The sequence below is a fragment of the Emys orbicularis genome, chromosome 1, assembly GCF_028017835.1.
Source record: "Emys orbicularis isolate rEmyOrb1 chromosome 1, rEmyOrb1.hap1, whole genome shotgun sequence".
In the NCBI taxonomy this organism is placed as follows: Eukaryota; Metazoa; Chordata; order Testudines; family Emydidae; genus Emys; species Emys orbicularis.
In genome coordinates, this window is record NC_088683.1 from 127,899,588 (window position 1) to 127,914,391 (window position 14,804).

Here is a 14,804-nt window from a genome sequence, read left to right on the forward strand (position 1 = left end):
CCAATTATTACCATGTCTTTTTGCTTGAATGTTTTTCCCTGCCCCCATCCATTCATCTATTTGTGTCTTTTATTTAGACTATAAACTCTCCAGGGATGGGACTGTCTCTTTACGGACATTTGTACAGCAAATATTTTTTGCCTTAAACTTTAAATATTTTTGCGCGAGAATTTCATTACTTAAAAAAAAATACTCTTAACATGGAACTGAAGAGCAAAATAGGATTGAGGAGACAATCTTCCCCTTTCTCCTGACTACCTGAGGTCTACAAGAGTTCCTCACCAATATACATTTCCTAAGATCCTTTGGAGTGAAGCCTGTCTTCTGTGCACCAAAGAACAGCTCTACTTGGGTAAGTGCACCCACTCCTGGAAAGGTTAGAGGCTTATCTGAGACAACCACCATCTCCAAAATGCCTGTGCGCTTTAGAAGTGGTGCCAACCAGGAGCAGAGGGGTCCAGATAGAGACAGCAGTGCTTAAGAGAAGCTTAGGAGTGTCGGAGTAGAAGGAAATGGGGAAACACTGTTGCTCCCTTGCTTTCTCCGCCTGACAAGCTACCTGTAGCTCTCACATCAAATGAGCATCCATCTGCTGCAAACTACAGAGCAGCATTAGAAGACCTGGAGGTCTGTGGGGAGAAAGAAAGCATTTTCCCTGAGGTTTGCAAAAGGGGAAAACACCATCAGCCTTGTTGGTCTCCTCACAAGACATTTGAAGAACAAATTATCTTTTTTCCATTGATAAAAAGGAAGTTAGCCGGAGGTCTCCAGCAACAGAACTGAGTGATTTTTTTCCCCCCAGAGAATACTACTTTTGGGGCACTGGAACTGCTCAGGAATTTGAGTTTAATTCAGTGAATAGTTTTTGACCCCATATTAAAGAAAGAGAACCTTTTCAAAGTTCACTTCAACTGTGAGTAAGCAAAATAAAGGGGAAATTAAATACACTTAGCTAAGAGCCTCTGATAAGCACTAAAGACTTTAGTCCTGGTAAAGTAGTCTTAGTCTCAGAAGAAAGTCTCTGATGCACAGATCTGCTCTCTTAACACAGAAGAATCTGCCAGTCCACCTTGGCCCCAAGCCTAACCTATAAGACTTTGAACCTAATAAGACTTTTTTTGGTGGTTTTTAGAGTGTGGGTGCCAATGTTAGGTTTATAATAGAAATACAGTTGCAACCTTAACTATGGGGTGGTGACTAATGAACAAAAATAATGCACTTCACAGCTAAAGTTTGAGAAAACGTTGCCAGTTAATGTTTTTTGCATGATTTCTACAATCCAGTTAGAGATCTGAGCTATTGAGCAGCTCACTTTTTAGTCAAATTTTTAGGAGGACCAAAACATAATTAGGTAAAATTTTGAAGAGCATAGAAGTGACTTAGGAGCGCAAGTCTCATTTTCAAATGTGACAGACACTTAAAAGCCTAAGTTTCTCTCACCAACAGACGCTGGTCCAATAAAAGATATCACCTCACCCACCTTGTCTCTTTAAATCTAGGCAGGACTTAGTGACTTTTGAAAACATTACCTGGCACCAACATTCATGAATTTGTCTTGGGAAAGCAGACATAATAACAGAGCTTGCCAAAAAAATCCAGTTTTATTTCTGTGAATAAAAAATTGAATGCAACTACTTCACTAGCAGAAAATTTCAATTTTTCAAAGAAAAAAAAATTAAATTAAAATTTCATTTTGAATTATTCTCATGGAACACATCTGAAAGGTTGCAGAAATCTAATTGTTTTTGCAAAACATTTTGATTTCAGAAAAACAGCATTTTCTTACAAGAGGTTTAAATAACTATAACGAATAACAACCTCTGGAGTGATATTGTAATTATTAGAGTAGCAAATGCTATAGTTGAGATTGAAAAGTAACTTTCATTATTAACGAGTTTTAATTACAGATCATTGATGCTTACAGACCCCAGTTGTGCTTAAAGTTAAACACATGCTTAAATGCTTGGCTGAAATGAAGCCATGGTGTGGGAGGAGTAAAATAAATAAATAATTACGTAACATAATAATGTTAATTAAATGCAGCCACATTGGTATCATTTAGCATCTTGATCAACATGTGAGATGATCTAAACGCCTATCTCAGTTTCAGTCAGGGTCCTGTACTGCATATTGTCTCAAACTTTTCATTCCATCTCTGGCTGCCAAAGAATCCAGAAGTAGGTAAATAAATCACCCATAACAGCATACCTCAAAAAGACTCTAGCTGAGATCCTCATTCAGCTTCCAGTGCTCACAGCTCTACAGCAGTTAGCTGAGAGATGACCGAAAGCCTGGCAAAATCTAGGCTTTGTTCATTTTCAAATGCTCTGGATGTTTAGAGATCTTTAGTAGTCCCCGTTGACCAAAGCTAGCTCCTACAGACCTTCCGGGTCTTTCCCATTCATTGCATAATTGCAACAATCCACCTGCTCCAAAGCCATTTCATCAACTGTGGTGCAGTACAAGCACAAATGTTTCTATTATAAATGTGTTTTATGATGTTTAGATAGAGGCCAACACACTAACCTGTAGTTATTCTGCCTACACAGTTCTGTAGACAATATTCCATACCGGAAAATTCCAGCAATTCCTTCCCTCAAGTTACAATAATCTTGCCACCAATTTATCCTCTATCCATCGCTAATCTCATTGTCATTTTACAGATGGCAATAGCATACATGTTGGTCACACCACCTTTCCAAACCCCTTGGCATCTGATGAATATATAATACTATGCATAATTAACAAGTCACTTTGTTTTGGCATGCAAATTCATTACTTTTCGTACATAAAAATGCACAAAGGCACAAATGTTTCATGACAACTAAAATAACTGTTCATTATTTAAAACTTGGAACATGCTCAATTATACATTTCTCTGTTTTGTTTTTTAATAGTCAGCACCTAAAAATCTCCAGGTTATATTAATATGCAGTATTTGGGAACTTAGAAAATAAGAGTTTATAGTTTTTGACAGATTTCACCCAGATCCCATAATGTTTGCCAACATTACATCCCCTAAATTAATTCTGTTATAGATATGCAAAAGCAACTGACATGATTTTCTTCTATTAACATAGCAAACTGGAAGCCGCTGCTTTGGTTTGGATGCTGATGCAAACAACTTAGTTCAGGGCCTGTCATCTTTTATTTTTAAGGCATAACTCAAATGCAGCAATATCTTGCCATATTAGGGTTTCTTCCTCCAAGTACAAGAAATCAGATCCTCCTTTGAGCTGTTCAAATGGGAGGGAAATTGAAGAGGTGAGGAGAGCTTTGGAAAGTTGTTAGATACAGTGGAGTTTTTTTAATCCTCTATGCTCAGTTATTAAGATTATATATTAAAACTTAGCATTTATGGATAGCTTGCCTGTGGTTCCATCAACTGACAAAAGAAAACACACTGCAAACTTAAGAAAAAATATCCAGAAACGTACTATAGTAGCTTCATTAGATGAATAAATACTGACTAAATAAGACTAACGTGGAGGGAGGTTGGGAACAGTAAATCACCCATGGTCTCTGATATAAATCAGGGGCAAAATTTCAACCAATGGAGTCAATAGTACTACTCATATGCTTAAATTTAAGCACCTGCATAAGTATTTGAGTACTGGGACTTTAGTGATTAGTTCATGTTTTCAAGGACATCTTTCTTCTTACAAAAGAAGCAGTAGAAATTACTTTTGAAAACATGCACATTGAAATCAATCCTGCAATACAACGTACATATTTGGGTACATATTTGGATTTAGATTTGAGTAACTTTAGTTGCTCAAATATTTAACAAAGTTATCATCTAGAAACTAGGAGATGTCCAAAGCAACGTGCTGGCTTGCAGCCAAAAGGGTATTTGTGTAAGGTCATTAAACTCTGCCCCCAACCTCTTAGGGTTACTTTCCCAGTGTCATAATTAACTTGCTGTCATGAGGATGTGTGGGAATGAATGGATGCTGAAAACCATTAATTATATTTAAACAATTAAGACATTTATATCTTGGGCCTAAACAGAAGTTTGCCTACCAGTTCCTCATCATATGGCACTCTCTTACATCCTGTTTTTGAGAGAGATCTACTTGTGGTTATCAACAAATTGGTACAAGACATGTACACACTAAACAAGAATCACTGATGTGACTTCAAGATCAAAGTGCCAAGTTATTGGTCCATGTTGAACTATAGCTAATATGCTGGAACTGCTAATTGGAGACATGTGTCCCCTGGGATGGAGTAGGGGAGTCACTGATCCCTACAAAAGATGCTAATCATCCGGAAGGAATTGGGGCGGGGGGCTCTTGCATCAATATGACACCCGAAGTTGCATCCTGCTCTCTTCCCTGGACTGGCCATCCAAAGAAGGAGAGGTGAAAGACTGACCACTGGCTAAGACAAGCTTGAAGTCTACAACACAGAGAAAAGACCAAAAGTCCCCTCCTCTTCCCCTCCCCTCCCCCCACACATGAAAGCTTCAAGTTACATCTTATCAATACAGAGATCTGTTCTATAAAGCAATTTGAGAATGCTCAAATCACTCCAACACCCATTAGCATGTACGTATGCTTTGTATGTCACTAACTATTCCCCAAAGTGGACACTAAACACCTAAGTCTGTTACCTAGACCATAAGAGATATCTGCCTTAAACCAGTGTCCTTCTAAAGCTGCTAAAAGTGCAGGATTTTTAGAAACCATTCTGGATCTGTGTAAGAAGACAACCAGAAAGATGCAGGTATTGTGTTAAAGTGGGAGGAGAAATAGACTAAAGCTTGATACGATTTCCGAGAACAGTGAAGCATAACAGGAGAGAGCAGCCAGAGGAGGAAGTTAGCAGGAAACCAATTTAAGAACTGTACTTCCTTAAAACCAAGGCAAATAACAGCCTCTGCCTTTAACAGACTCTTAGCTAAATGGCTCAGATCAATGGGAATGGTTTCTCCCCTCAGCCTTCCTTTAAAATCCTGAGAGAATTGTTTTCCTTAACTTGTTCATGATAATTTTATGTAATTACTAATTGTAGTAGCTGACAATCCAGATAGACTGAACCATTGGCTTATTGATTATATTTCAATTATAACCTTAATTTAACTATTGCCTTGTACCATTGTAAATTAGGTTAGGTAAAATATAAGCTAAACTAGTTAGTGACATATTTCACTTAACTCATATTTGTTCTTATAACTGCTTGCTCCATCTTTTCATACATTTATAAAAGATATACTGAACTGGTTCATCTCTCAAAAGTTCAATGCAGACGAAGTAGTCTACGTAGTAGAAAAAGGTAAAACCATTAAAAATCATTCCTGAGCCCATCTTATATTTTAATTACTTAAAATAACACCCTATTATTCCTACACATTTCTACATCCCCAAATTCTGCAAGGGACCACGGCCAAGGTTTCTGTGCATCCCAACAGCCAGCTCTGGTTGTCTCTCGCATTGGGGATTGCCATTTTAGTTATTTTTCTCAGCAGTGATTCTTCTTCTAATGATGCAAAGTGGGACTGAATGTTATCAGCTTCCCAGTAGGAAATGCTTGAAATCAAAAAGATTCAAGCTGTTGGAAGCTACAATCTATCATTTAAATTATAGTTGAGGTTGCCTGCCACTTTACATTGTAAGCCCTTATTTTTAGTTGCTTATAACTTCGCCAAACGTTAGCCATTCAGGGTGAAATTTTTCATGCTGGGTGTCTGCCTCAGGCTATTTTGGGAAAGTTTCAGCAAAAATGGTTCATCAATTTCCACGAACAAGGTTATGGGAAAAAACTCAGTGTTTTGTCCATATTAAAAAAATGTTACCACCATTTCATTGAAAAGCTTTAGCACCTCCATGCTTTGGAGCAGGGACTTGAATTAGCTGGGGTTGGGAAAATTCTGTAATATCAGGGATCTGCCTTTTCTTTGTTTCAATTAACATCTTGTATCCAGAAAGGAGCAAATGAGGATCTGAATAAAGTGTAGTCATAGTGGATCACTTCACTAGGTATGTCCAAACCTACGCTACCACTGAAAAATCAGGCAAGACTATGGCAGACAAGGTCTTCAATTACTTTGTTTTAAAAGTTGGTTTAACCAAAAGGATTCATCATGACAAAGGGGCAGGGTTTGAAAATAACTTATCCACAAGGCATGGCATGTGACAACTGTGAGGTCAACCCTGCATGCCATGCCAAGTACCTATTTCTGTACCTTATCCTGTTTTCTATCCAAGACTGATATTATATTGGTAAATGAAGTTATATTGACTCATAGCATGGATATCATTCTACACTGACTGTTTTATAGTTCTGGATAATTTATGATGTTTATTTAGCAGATGTGTTTTCAAAATGGCTTGTCATATGCCTAGTGATTGAGTTGTACGAGTATACTACTGATCATACAGGAACTGTTATTTCATAAGATATCAATATGTTTGGGAATTTCAGCTGTGCAGAATTGGCCATTCTATTGGACATTGGACCTAGAACTGCCACAGTAACTTCCTGCTTGATTGGCAAGATACACTGAAGAGAGATCCAGAAGTTTCCATCATCAGTATCAGAACTTGTGAAATAAAATCAAGACAAAGATGCACTCAAGAGCTACTGGAGCTTGTACACTACTGCTAATGAGTCAGATGGATGATGAATGTATTTTGAGTTAACAGAAAAGCTGGGACAACATTACATTGACAAGGGGGGAATGTAGCACTCCTAAAGGAATGCCAGGGTTATATTTACCTGCACCCTGTCCCTTTAAGGATTGATGCTCTGCTGGTGGGATCAAGAGACACAGCTCTGGGGAGCAGAGTGTGGTTGCAGCAGCAGTGTGGTGTGCTCCAGAGAGAGAGACAGTAGCAACTGTCCTTATGCAAGCTACGAGTGCTTTTGGGGAGGGTGGGAGGTTGGATTCTAAGTTTATTAAAATGCTCCTGTTTTGAACTCTCTCTGGTCTCGGAGTGTAACACACGCATTCAAAAGTTGGGAAAGGCCAGACTTTAGATTGCCCATGTAACCTTAATTCTACCCTCTTGTGCATATGCATTTTAATACAGTCTTTTTACATGATCACATTTTTTTCACAGAACCCTTTCCTCATTCGGTGCACAGGATAGTCCTGCTCTGGGACTAAATCAGGGTTGTGTAGTCAGGCCTGCCGACAGAGGGGGCAATTGCCCAGGGACCCGGGCAATTTAAAAAGGCAGGAGCCCTGGGCCCTTTTAAATTGCCCGGGCGGGCCACAGGGCTCCTAGGTGCGCACGGGGTGGTACCGGCAGCGGTTAAGGCAGCTGGGCAGGCATGTGGAAGCCCTGGCCTTGCCCATTTACTGTTCTGCCCTGGGGAATTGCTGTTGGCGGGCCTGTGTGTAGTAAATGAGGGTGTTATCTGTAGGGACCCTGCCTTATTTGTTGCGGAAGCTGGAAAGTGAGGCAGAGTTTGCAGAAGATAAATGATAGTTAAGGCTGTTTATGGCTGCCCGGGAGAAGGAATTCTACCCCTGACTGTACCACAGAGTTCCTGTGTGATGCTGGGAAAGTCACTTAAACCCGGCTTTTCACAGATGGCTACTAATTGTGTGTTCTTCACTTTGTGGGTGCCCAACTTGAAACCGTTGTGCTGAGCACTCACAGCTGCAACTGAAAGCAATAGACACTGTGCTTTGAATATACAAAGTGCTGTATGATGTAAGTCCCCAAGAAATCAGGCCGTTGGGGTCTCAGATTGGGCATCCAAAATTAGTGGATACTTTTGACTTCAATGTTAGTGCCTCAATTGCCCATCTGTAAAAAGGGGATAATACCAACCCTTCAACTCACAACTTTATTGTGAAAATAAATTAATTACTATTTGTGAGGCACTCAGATACTATAGCGATTAGTACCCTCCTAGAAAAGAATATGAGGAAATTAATTCTGTCTTCAGAGCAGGGTTTTAATAGTACACAGTAATTAAGGCCTGGGGCCACAAACTGAACAATGATTTTCAAAGGTTTCTAATGGGAAACCTGTTATTTTAGTCGTAATTTGCCTCACTAAATTGTCTAGCTTCTTGCCCAATTATTTTCCTTACACTGAAGACACTTAATTTTTTAACGATTTACTCTTTTATGCAATTAGATATAGTGATTAGGATTTTATATTACTTCTCAGTTTTCCTTTAAGGGTACAGTGTGATATTTTTACAGGTCTCTTTGAAGGAACCACAGCATTCAGTCAGTAACTTGGTCTACAGCTAGTACGGGGATTTTAATTTGGCAACTAATTTCTGCCTCATCTGGTTTGATTCTTCATAGTTATGTTTTCCTGCATCCAGATACACACTGACTTGTCAATGATGCAGCTCTCTTAAAGTCCTTTTCATAGCCTCCCCATACCAGAGATGGTTCCTAAGCAGGACATGGGATAGATTTTCTTGAAGTTTTTCCTCCACGTATCAGTTACAGTGGAGCAAATACTTGCCCACAACTTTAAGGAAGCTATAGCCATAGCCATATTGCTTCAGGTCTTATTAATCAGGAACACCTAGTTCCCACCCTGCATCTGCATTAGGTGTATATTCTGCATGCCTGGGATGATTTCTCAGGCCTTCTGCACGATATATATAGATTGCTGGCTACATCTACGCAGTCATTGCCAGCTGTAGGAGGTGTTAAAGCAAAACTACGTTAGATACTTTAATGAAGTAACCTCAATTGAAATTAATACCTGGAGGCACCACAGCAGAGCTTTCTAGTCTGCTTCCTCAAGAATAAATCAAACATCAAATAAAATATCCAGGTTTTGTAGGCCAGAGCACTGAATGATGCAAGTCTGAGCACAGCCCTCAAGCACACTGCAAGAAAGCCCTTTTTTCTGACATGCTTGAAATATAGGTGGCCCAAAGTGATCTCTAGTCCAGACTTATTTGTTCTCTAATAATAATTGCCATGGCTATATCCAGAACATGTGAAGACTGTTCCAATACTTCTTTTCACTCTCTTCTTCTGCTCCTCAGTTCCTGCTACTCTTTGATCCATCTTTGCCCATTTTGTTAGGGTTTATGTATCATCCCTTGGGTGCTACAAAAGCCACTGTCTGATGCATCCTACCGTCTCCTGTTAGGCACAATCTGCCCCCTCCGCACAATGGCTAGCACTACCATCAGTGCTAATTCAACACATCCATAGGCAGCTGCTTCTATCAATAGGAAAGGTGAACCAATGTAATCAACAGCAATGCCAGCACAGGCTGACAAAGATGCTTTTAAAATGCAATTATTGGCAACTAACTAGCTGCAACTTTAACAAAACTGGCAGTGCCAGCTGAAAAGTAGCCAGGTAGCATTTGCCTGGAAGAGAGAAAAGGTGTGGAGAAAGGTGGAGTGGGGTAGGGAGCAGAGAAGATTTCTGGGTAAACTCTCGCACTTTCTCACACATTTTTCATAGCTGATATAAAGCCAATTTCCTGCATATTTGATAGTGCCATTATTTTTAGTGGAATGTCCATTCAAAACAAATGGGACAGAGGAACGTAGTAGGTAGATCCACCCACATTCTAAAAATCACATCCATTCCAGACAGATCTGTCATAAATGTGCAATATTCAATGGGTGTAATCCCTTTATAATTACCCTTACAGATGGTCCTGTGGAAAGGAAAAGGATGTGCTTGTGTCTAACGCATAAGACTAAGAGTCAGGAGGATCTGGGTTCTATTACAAGGTCTTTCACTGACTTGCTGTGTGGAGTTGGACAAGTTATTTGTAATGCTTTGGGGAAGTAAATCCACACACAAATCTTTAACTCTGTAGTAGCAGAGCTCCAGCACTCAGCCCTACTTGCTAAAGGTTCATACCCTAAAATAACTTCCAGACATTCTGCAATTCTCAGAAAAAAATATGGTCGTCTTAAAAGGCCACATCATTACATCTGTTAACTTCAGTTCCCTCCCCACCCCCTGTAAAACTGGAGAACAATATTGCCCTGATGGATGTTGTGAAGCTTAATTCATTAATATCTGTGTTTTGCAATCCTCGGACAGAATGTGTTATAGAAGTGCAAAGTATTACTATTGTTGTTTCTTTTATGCCACTCAAAATATTTGGTTCTAAATACCAGGGTTGTGAGGTTTCCATTGTTATTCGAGCAGATGACCAGGATTAGGAAAAATAAGAATAGACCCCAGAATAGAACCTTATTTTCATACCAGAAAACAAAGCATCATTTTGTAAAAAATAGTTAAATTTTTCAACATTTCTCTGCAATTTCCTGGTTCCATCTTGAATGATAAGTACCAAAATATCACGTGAAATGGATATTCTTGCAGTAATTCTGATTTGGCAGGAAAGAAGAATCATTGGCAATTTGGCAAAATAGCCTGTAGTCACAAGATTTCTAGCCATATGTTCCAGACCAAAGAGATTCTGATAAGTTTTATGAGGAAAAACTTCCAAATTCTTGCTTGGATTTTTATCCAACCTTCCATATCTTTGACACTAACCGTTACACAGCATGCAAGTGTGGAATTTAACTGAGAGTTGTTTTAAACTACATAATTCATATTTTTTACAAAGTTCCCTGTATCAAGTAGGTCAAATTCAGCCTTCAGTTACACCACTGATGGTGGGGTTTTGTTCTGTTTCAAACTTGATGGCGTGTCTACTTTGTAAAAACAACTGTCAGGGGAATCAGTTACATGATTGTCCTCAATGTATTTTAAGCATGATTTAGTTTTGCAGTGTAAATTAGACTTAACTATGCCTCTGAAAAGTACTACAGCCAAAAGAATGGTTCAATGTCTGTCATTTTGGCTATAGGCTGCAGCATGATTCACAGGCTGGGTTAGAACATAGTTAGATCCCTTCTACACTGCGATAGCAAATTGTGCTTGTATTGTGACTGGACACAACAGGCTGTAAGCAGTCCCCATGGCACAGTTTGTTTTTACAGGGGCAGGTTCTGTACCATAAGTAGTTTCTGCTCCTCACAGCAGAGTGTGGGAGACTTTCAAGAAGCCAGTTGTTTCTCTTCTCCAGCCCTGATCCTGGCCCAAGTTTGAGCAGCACAACCTGGGGGCTACTGCAAATTGGGAACATAAATCAGCTGGGGATTGTTAAAAGGCCACTCCTTTGTTACCCCCCATAAAGTTCCCTGCAGGGAGAGAAGAGTAGGACTTGGCTCTTCCTATTCTATGCCCCCCTGCTGACTTCTCCATACTGAGGGCATCCTCAGCAGGTGAGTTACGGGAGGCTTCTGCTCCAGATGCTGATTAGGGCAGAGAATCTGCCCCATAGTGTGGATCACAGACAAGATACCTGATGACCTTGATTAAAAGACCATGTTTATTCTCTATAATGCACTATGAAAATAACAGCCAAAGAATATGCCTCCAAAAAATCGGCGAGAAATGGAGAATTTATCCAAGGCCCTAATTATTAACAGAAAACGTGACTGTCTTTATAGGGGAGACCACTGGACATTTTAAAAAAAACATGGAAACTAAATGGAAAATCTCCATCTGCCTCTAAGAGTTCCCTTTATAGTGGCACGGGAGTGCAATTACCGGCAAAATGACAGACACTGACCTCTAGCCTGGCCTCCAGGGCCCCAATGTGCTGTTGTCTCCCCCTGTGTTCCGACTGCAGCTTTTCAATGAATGCACTGTTGTTGGCCTCTTCAGAGAGGAGCTGTTTGAGGATAAGGAAGATTCTTTGTGAGTGCGGGGGGAAAATAGTCCAACAAAGAGACTGTAAAGGCATAATTAGCTTCTTTATATACCATCTCCCGCATGCTGCCAAATCTTCTTGCTGTCGCACTACAGCAAAACAATAGCCTTTTTTCAGTTCAACCTGCAGCATTGCCCAGTCCCATACCTGCAGCTACTGCTTAGTTGCTGTACTCTGAACAGCACCTTCATATTATTATGAAGGGGAAAAGACCACCACCACCCTAACACTTATTATCAGATATGCACATACAAAAATGTTATGGTATTGCCAAAACTCAGGAAATTATCAGTATGTATTTCTATTACATCTGAAGTGCCCAATCAGATCAGGGCTTCATTGTGCTGAATGCTGCAGATATTCAAAATAAGGGACAGTCTATGCCCTAAAGAGTTTAATTCAATGTTAAGGCTGAAATTCTGCCTTTACCCCTCTCTGGTATTCCTAGATAGGAGCAAGGGAGATAAAAAGGGGGGCATTATAACCCACAAGTGTTCCTTTTCCTAGGAATGAAAGGATGAGAGCTACTCAGGCAGCACTAAAATTCCAGCCATGCTGCAGTACTTGTTTTTTTTTTTAAATTATTTTTAAATAGGAGTTCAATGGCATTCACCCAGCAGGGCAAGATATTCTCTACAGGCCAGGTGGAATTTTATGAGTCTCAGACTGTACATTTTGGGGTGGGGGAGAAATAAAATTAAGATTTGATATAAAACTGCAAAAGAAAATTATAAAGTGAATGTTTCCTGATCTGTAGGAGGATAATTAACAGATCTGACTTAACTCACAGATTTATTCGGTGATTATACCTTTCAGTATTGATACATTGCTGCGGAATTTTTACTTTTTGAGTGTTTTGGTTTTTTTTTATATTATATGAAATCTGGGGGGGACACAGTTTCTTCTCATAACATCTCATGGCATAGACATCTTATAATGTTTCATCCTACCATAGACATCACCACTGTTTCATCGGGGATGTGTTATCCCTATTTGATCCTCAGTTAGGGTGAAATTCTCCCATGTGCGGAAAGTCAGCAAAAGACCTAGGCAGAGCCTAAATTCTCAAAGAGTGGGAAATAAGTGGTGACTAGACTCTCTGATTGGGGTGAATATAGGGTTGCCAATTTTGGTTGGATGTATTGCTGGAGGTTTCATCACATGACATAATCTTTATTTAAAGATTAATCTTTAATTCCTGGAGATTCCAGGAGAATCCTGGAGGGCTGGCAATCCTAGGTGAATTTCATCTTTTGGTTTCGTCTCCAAATTTCACATGCATTGAGATATGATTCTGAATGCAACCAAACTTTGCTGTCAAAGTGTCACATAAACAGTGGGGGATGAGGCAAAAAATGTCTTATTCACATAAAGTCTCATACACTCATGACTTGATACATTACCTTATATATATATATATATATATATATATATATATAGTAACAGAACAACATATTTGTAATAAACCACTTTGTAAAGCACTTTGGGTCCTTTGGCATGAAAAGCACTTGGTAAATGGAAGATAACCATACATAGTATTCAGAAAGTATCCTTTATGGGTGTGGTTACTGTATTATCTGTCTACATGCATCTGAAGAAGTGGGCTGTAGCCCACGAAAGCTTATGCTCAAATAAATGTGTTAGTCTCTAAGGTGCCACAAGTACTCCTGTTCTTTTTGTATTATCTGAGGACACTCATTCATTGCTTCTCATTTAATTATGAATCGTGCGAGCCCAACAACTACATTTCATTGTTTCCAAAACAGCTCTAATCTCCATACACAGGACAGGCTTTAATACCAGCCCTAATCATTGTTACCACAGGGCAAATCTTCACAATGAGGTGAAATGCAAATGATTTGGCTGTTGTAAACAAAACACACTGGCAAGGTTTTCCAGAACTTCAGTTGCATAATGTTAATGGAGTACTCATGATCTTAATTTAAAAAATAATCCCTTGAAAATTAATTGCCACTAGGCATTAATCATCACTATGTTAATTAAGCATTTAAGCCAATTAAGCCCAAGGTGAAGTTGAGGGCAATAAACTCCATAAATGTTTAGTATAAAGTCTTAGTAGTGCAATATTTTTTTTAAAAAAAGCTTTCTTTTGGGGAGACTGGATGGCTCAAGAGATTGCTAATTACAGAACTAATCCACTGTTCAAATCCAGTCCAGGTCAGCAGTAATCACATGACTTTTGTGTGTCCTTTGAGTTGTTGATCTAGAACTTGCTAGAGACATCAAAAATTACCACTCAGTGTCTAACCTCTTTTTTCTAAGCAAGCTATTTGGAAAACAAGCATAACAAAAATCTCCAGCATTGCTTGTCGGTTCCCAACACCACAGCTGCCTCAGGGCACGGTACAATGAAAGTACTTGCTGCTCTTGTGGCTGACTTCCACCTCTCTACAAACAAACAAAGTGTAGCAGGGCTCACCCTGCTGGTGCTCTGCAGCATTTGATCACCAGATACTCCTGTCCCACCTCCAAATGCTTGCTGGGGTGAACACAAATGGCCGAGGTCCTTCCTCTCTGACAGAGCCCACAGAGTCATTATGGGTTACTGTTTCCACACCTCCGAAGTCCTTACTTGCAAAGTCGCGCTAGGCTCAGTCCTCTTCCCCATATTATTCGATGTCTACAGTGGTCCTGATGGCTCATAATGAGAATGCACAACAAGCTGATGTTCCAGCAGCCCTCAGACAACACCGAGCTCTTCATCTCCTTTACATCAAATCAACAGCACCATCTCCCAGCTTTCTCAAAGCCTAACCAAAATAAGCAACGGGGTGAAGAGCACCTGGCTAAAGCTGCACCCTGGCAGGCAAGACCGAAGTGAGGTTGGAAGGATGACAGAAGTGTCCACACCCTCTGAGCTTTAGGATTGTACAAGCCCCAAAAATTGAAGTAAAGCTCAGCCCAAAGTGTCAAGTTTTCCTTTGTTTTGAGTTGAAACCAAGGTTTTGATCTGAACTGTTTACTTGGGTCAGGCTTGCAGAAAACTATTCAACTTATCTAATGTGTTATATCTGTAGAGGACCCGCCATTGATATCTAACTAAAGTTTGCCAGCACACTTGTAAATCTAACCTAAGTTTTGGTTTTACCACATCTTGCACTT

General features: G+C 39.7%; 1 protein-coding gene across 1 annotated transcript in view; it reads right to left on the minus strand.

Annotated features, from left to right (window-relative positions):
• LMNTD1 (lamin tail domain containing 1) overlaps window positions 1–14,804 on the minus strand; it is a 318,801-nt gene that overhangs the window by 110,292 nt on the left and 193,705 nt on the right. Inside the window, exon 8 of the mRNA XM_065423769.1 lies at window positions 11,541–11,642. Coding sequence (XP_065279841.1) covers window positions 11,541–11,642 — 102 coding nt within the window. The remainder of the gene's footprint in view (window positions 1–11,540; window positions 11,643–14,804) is intronic.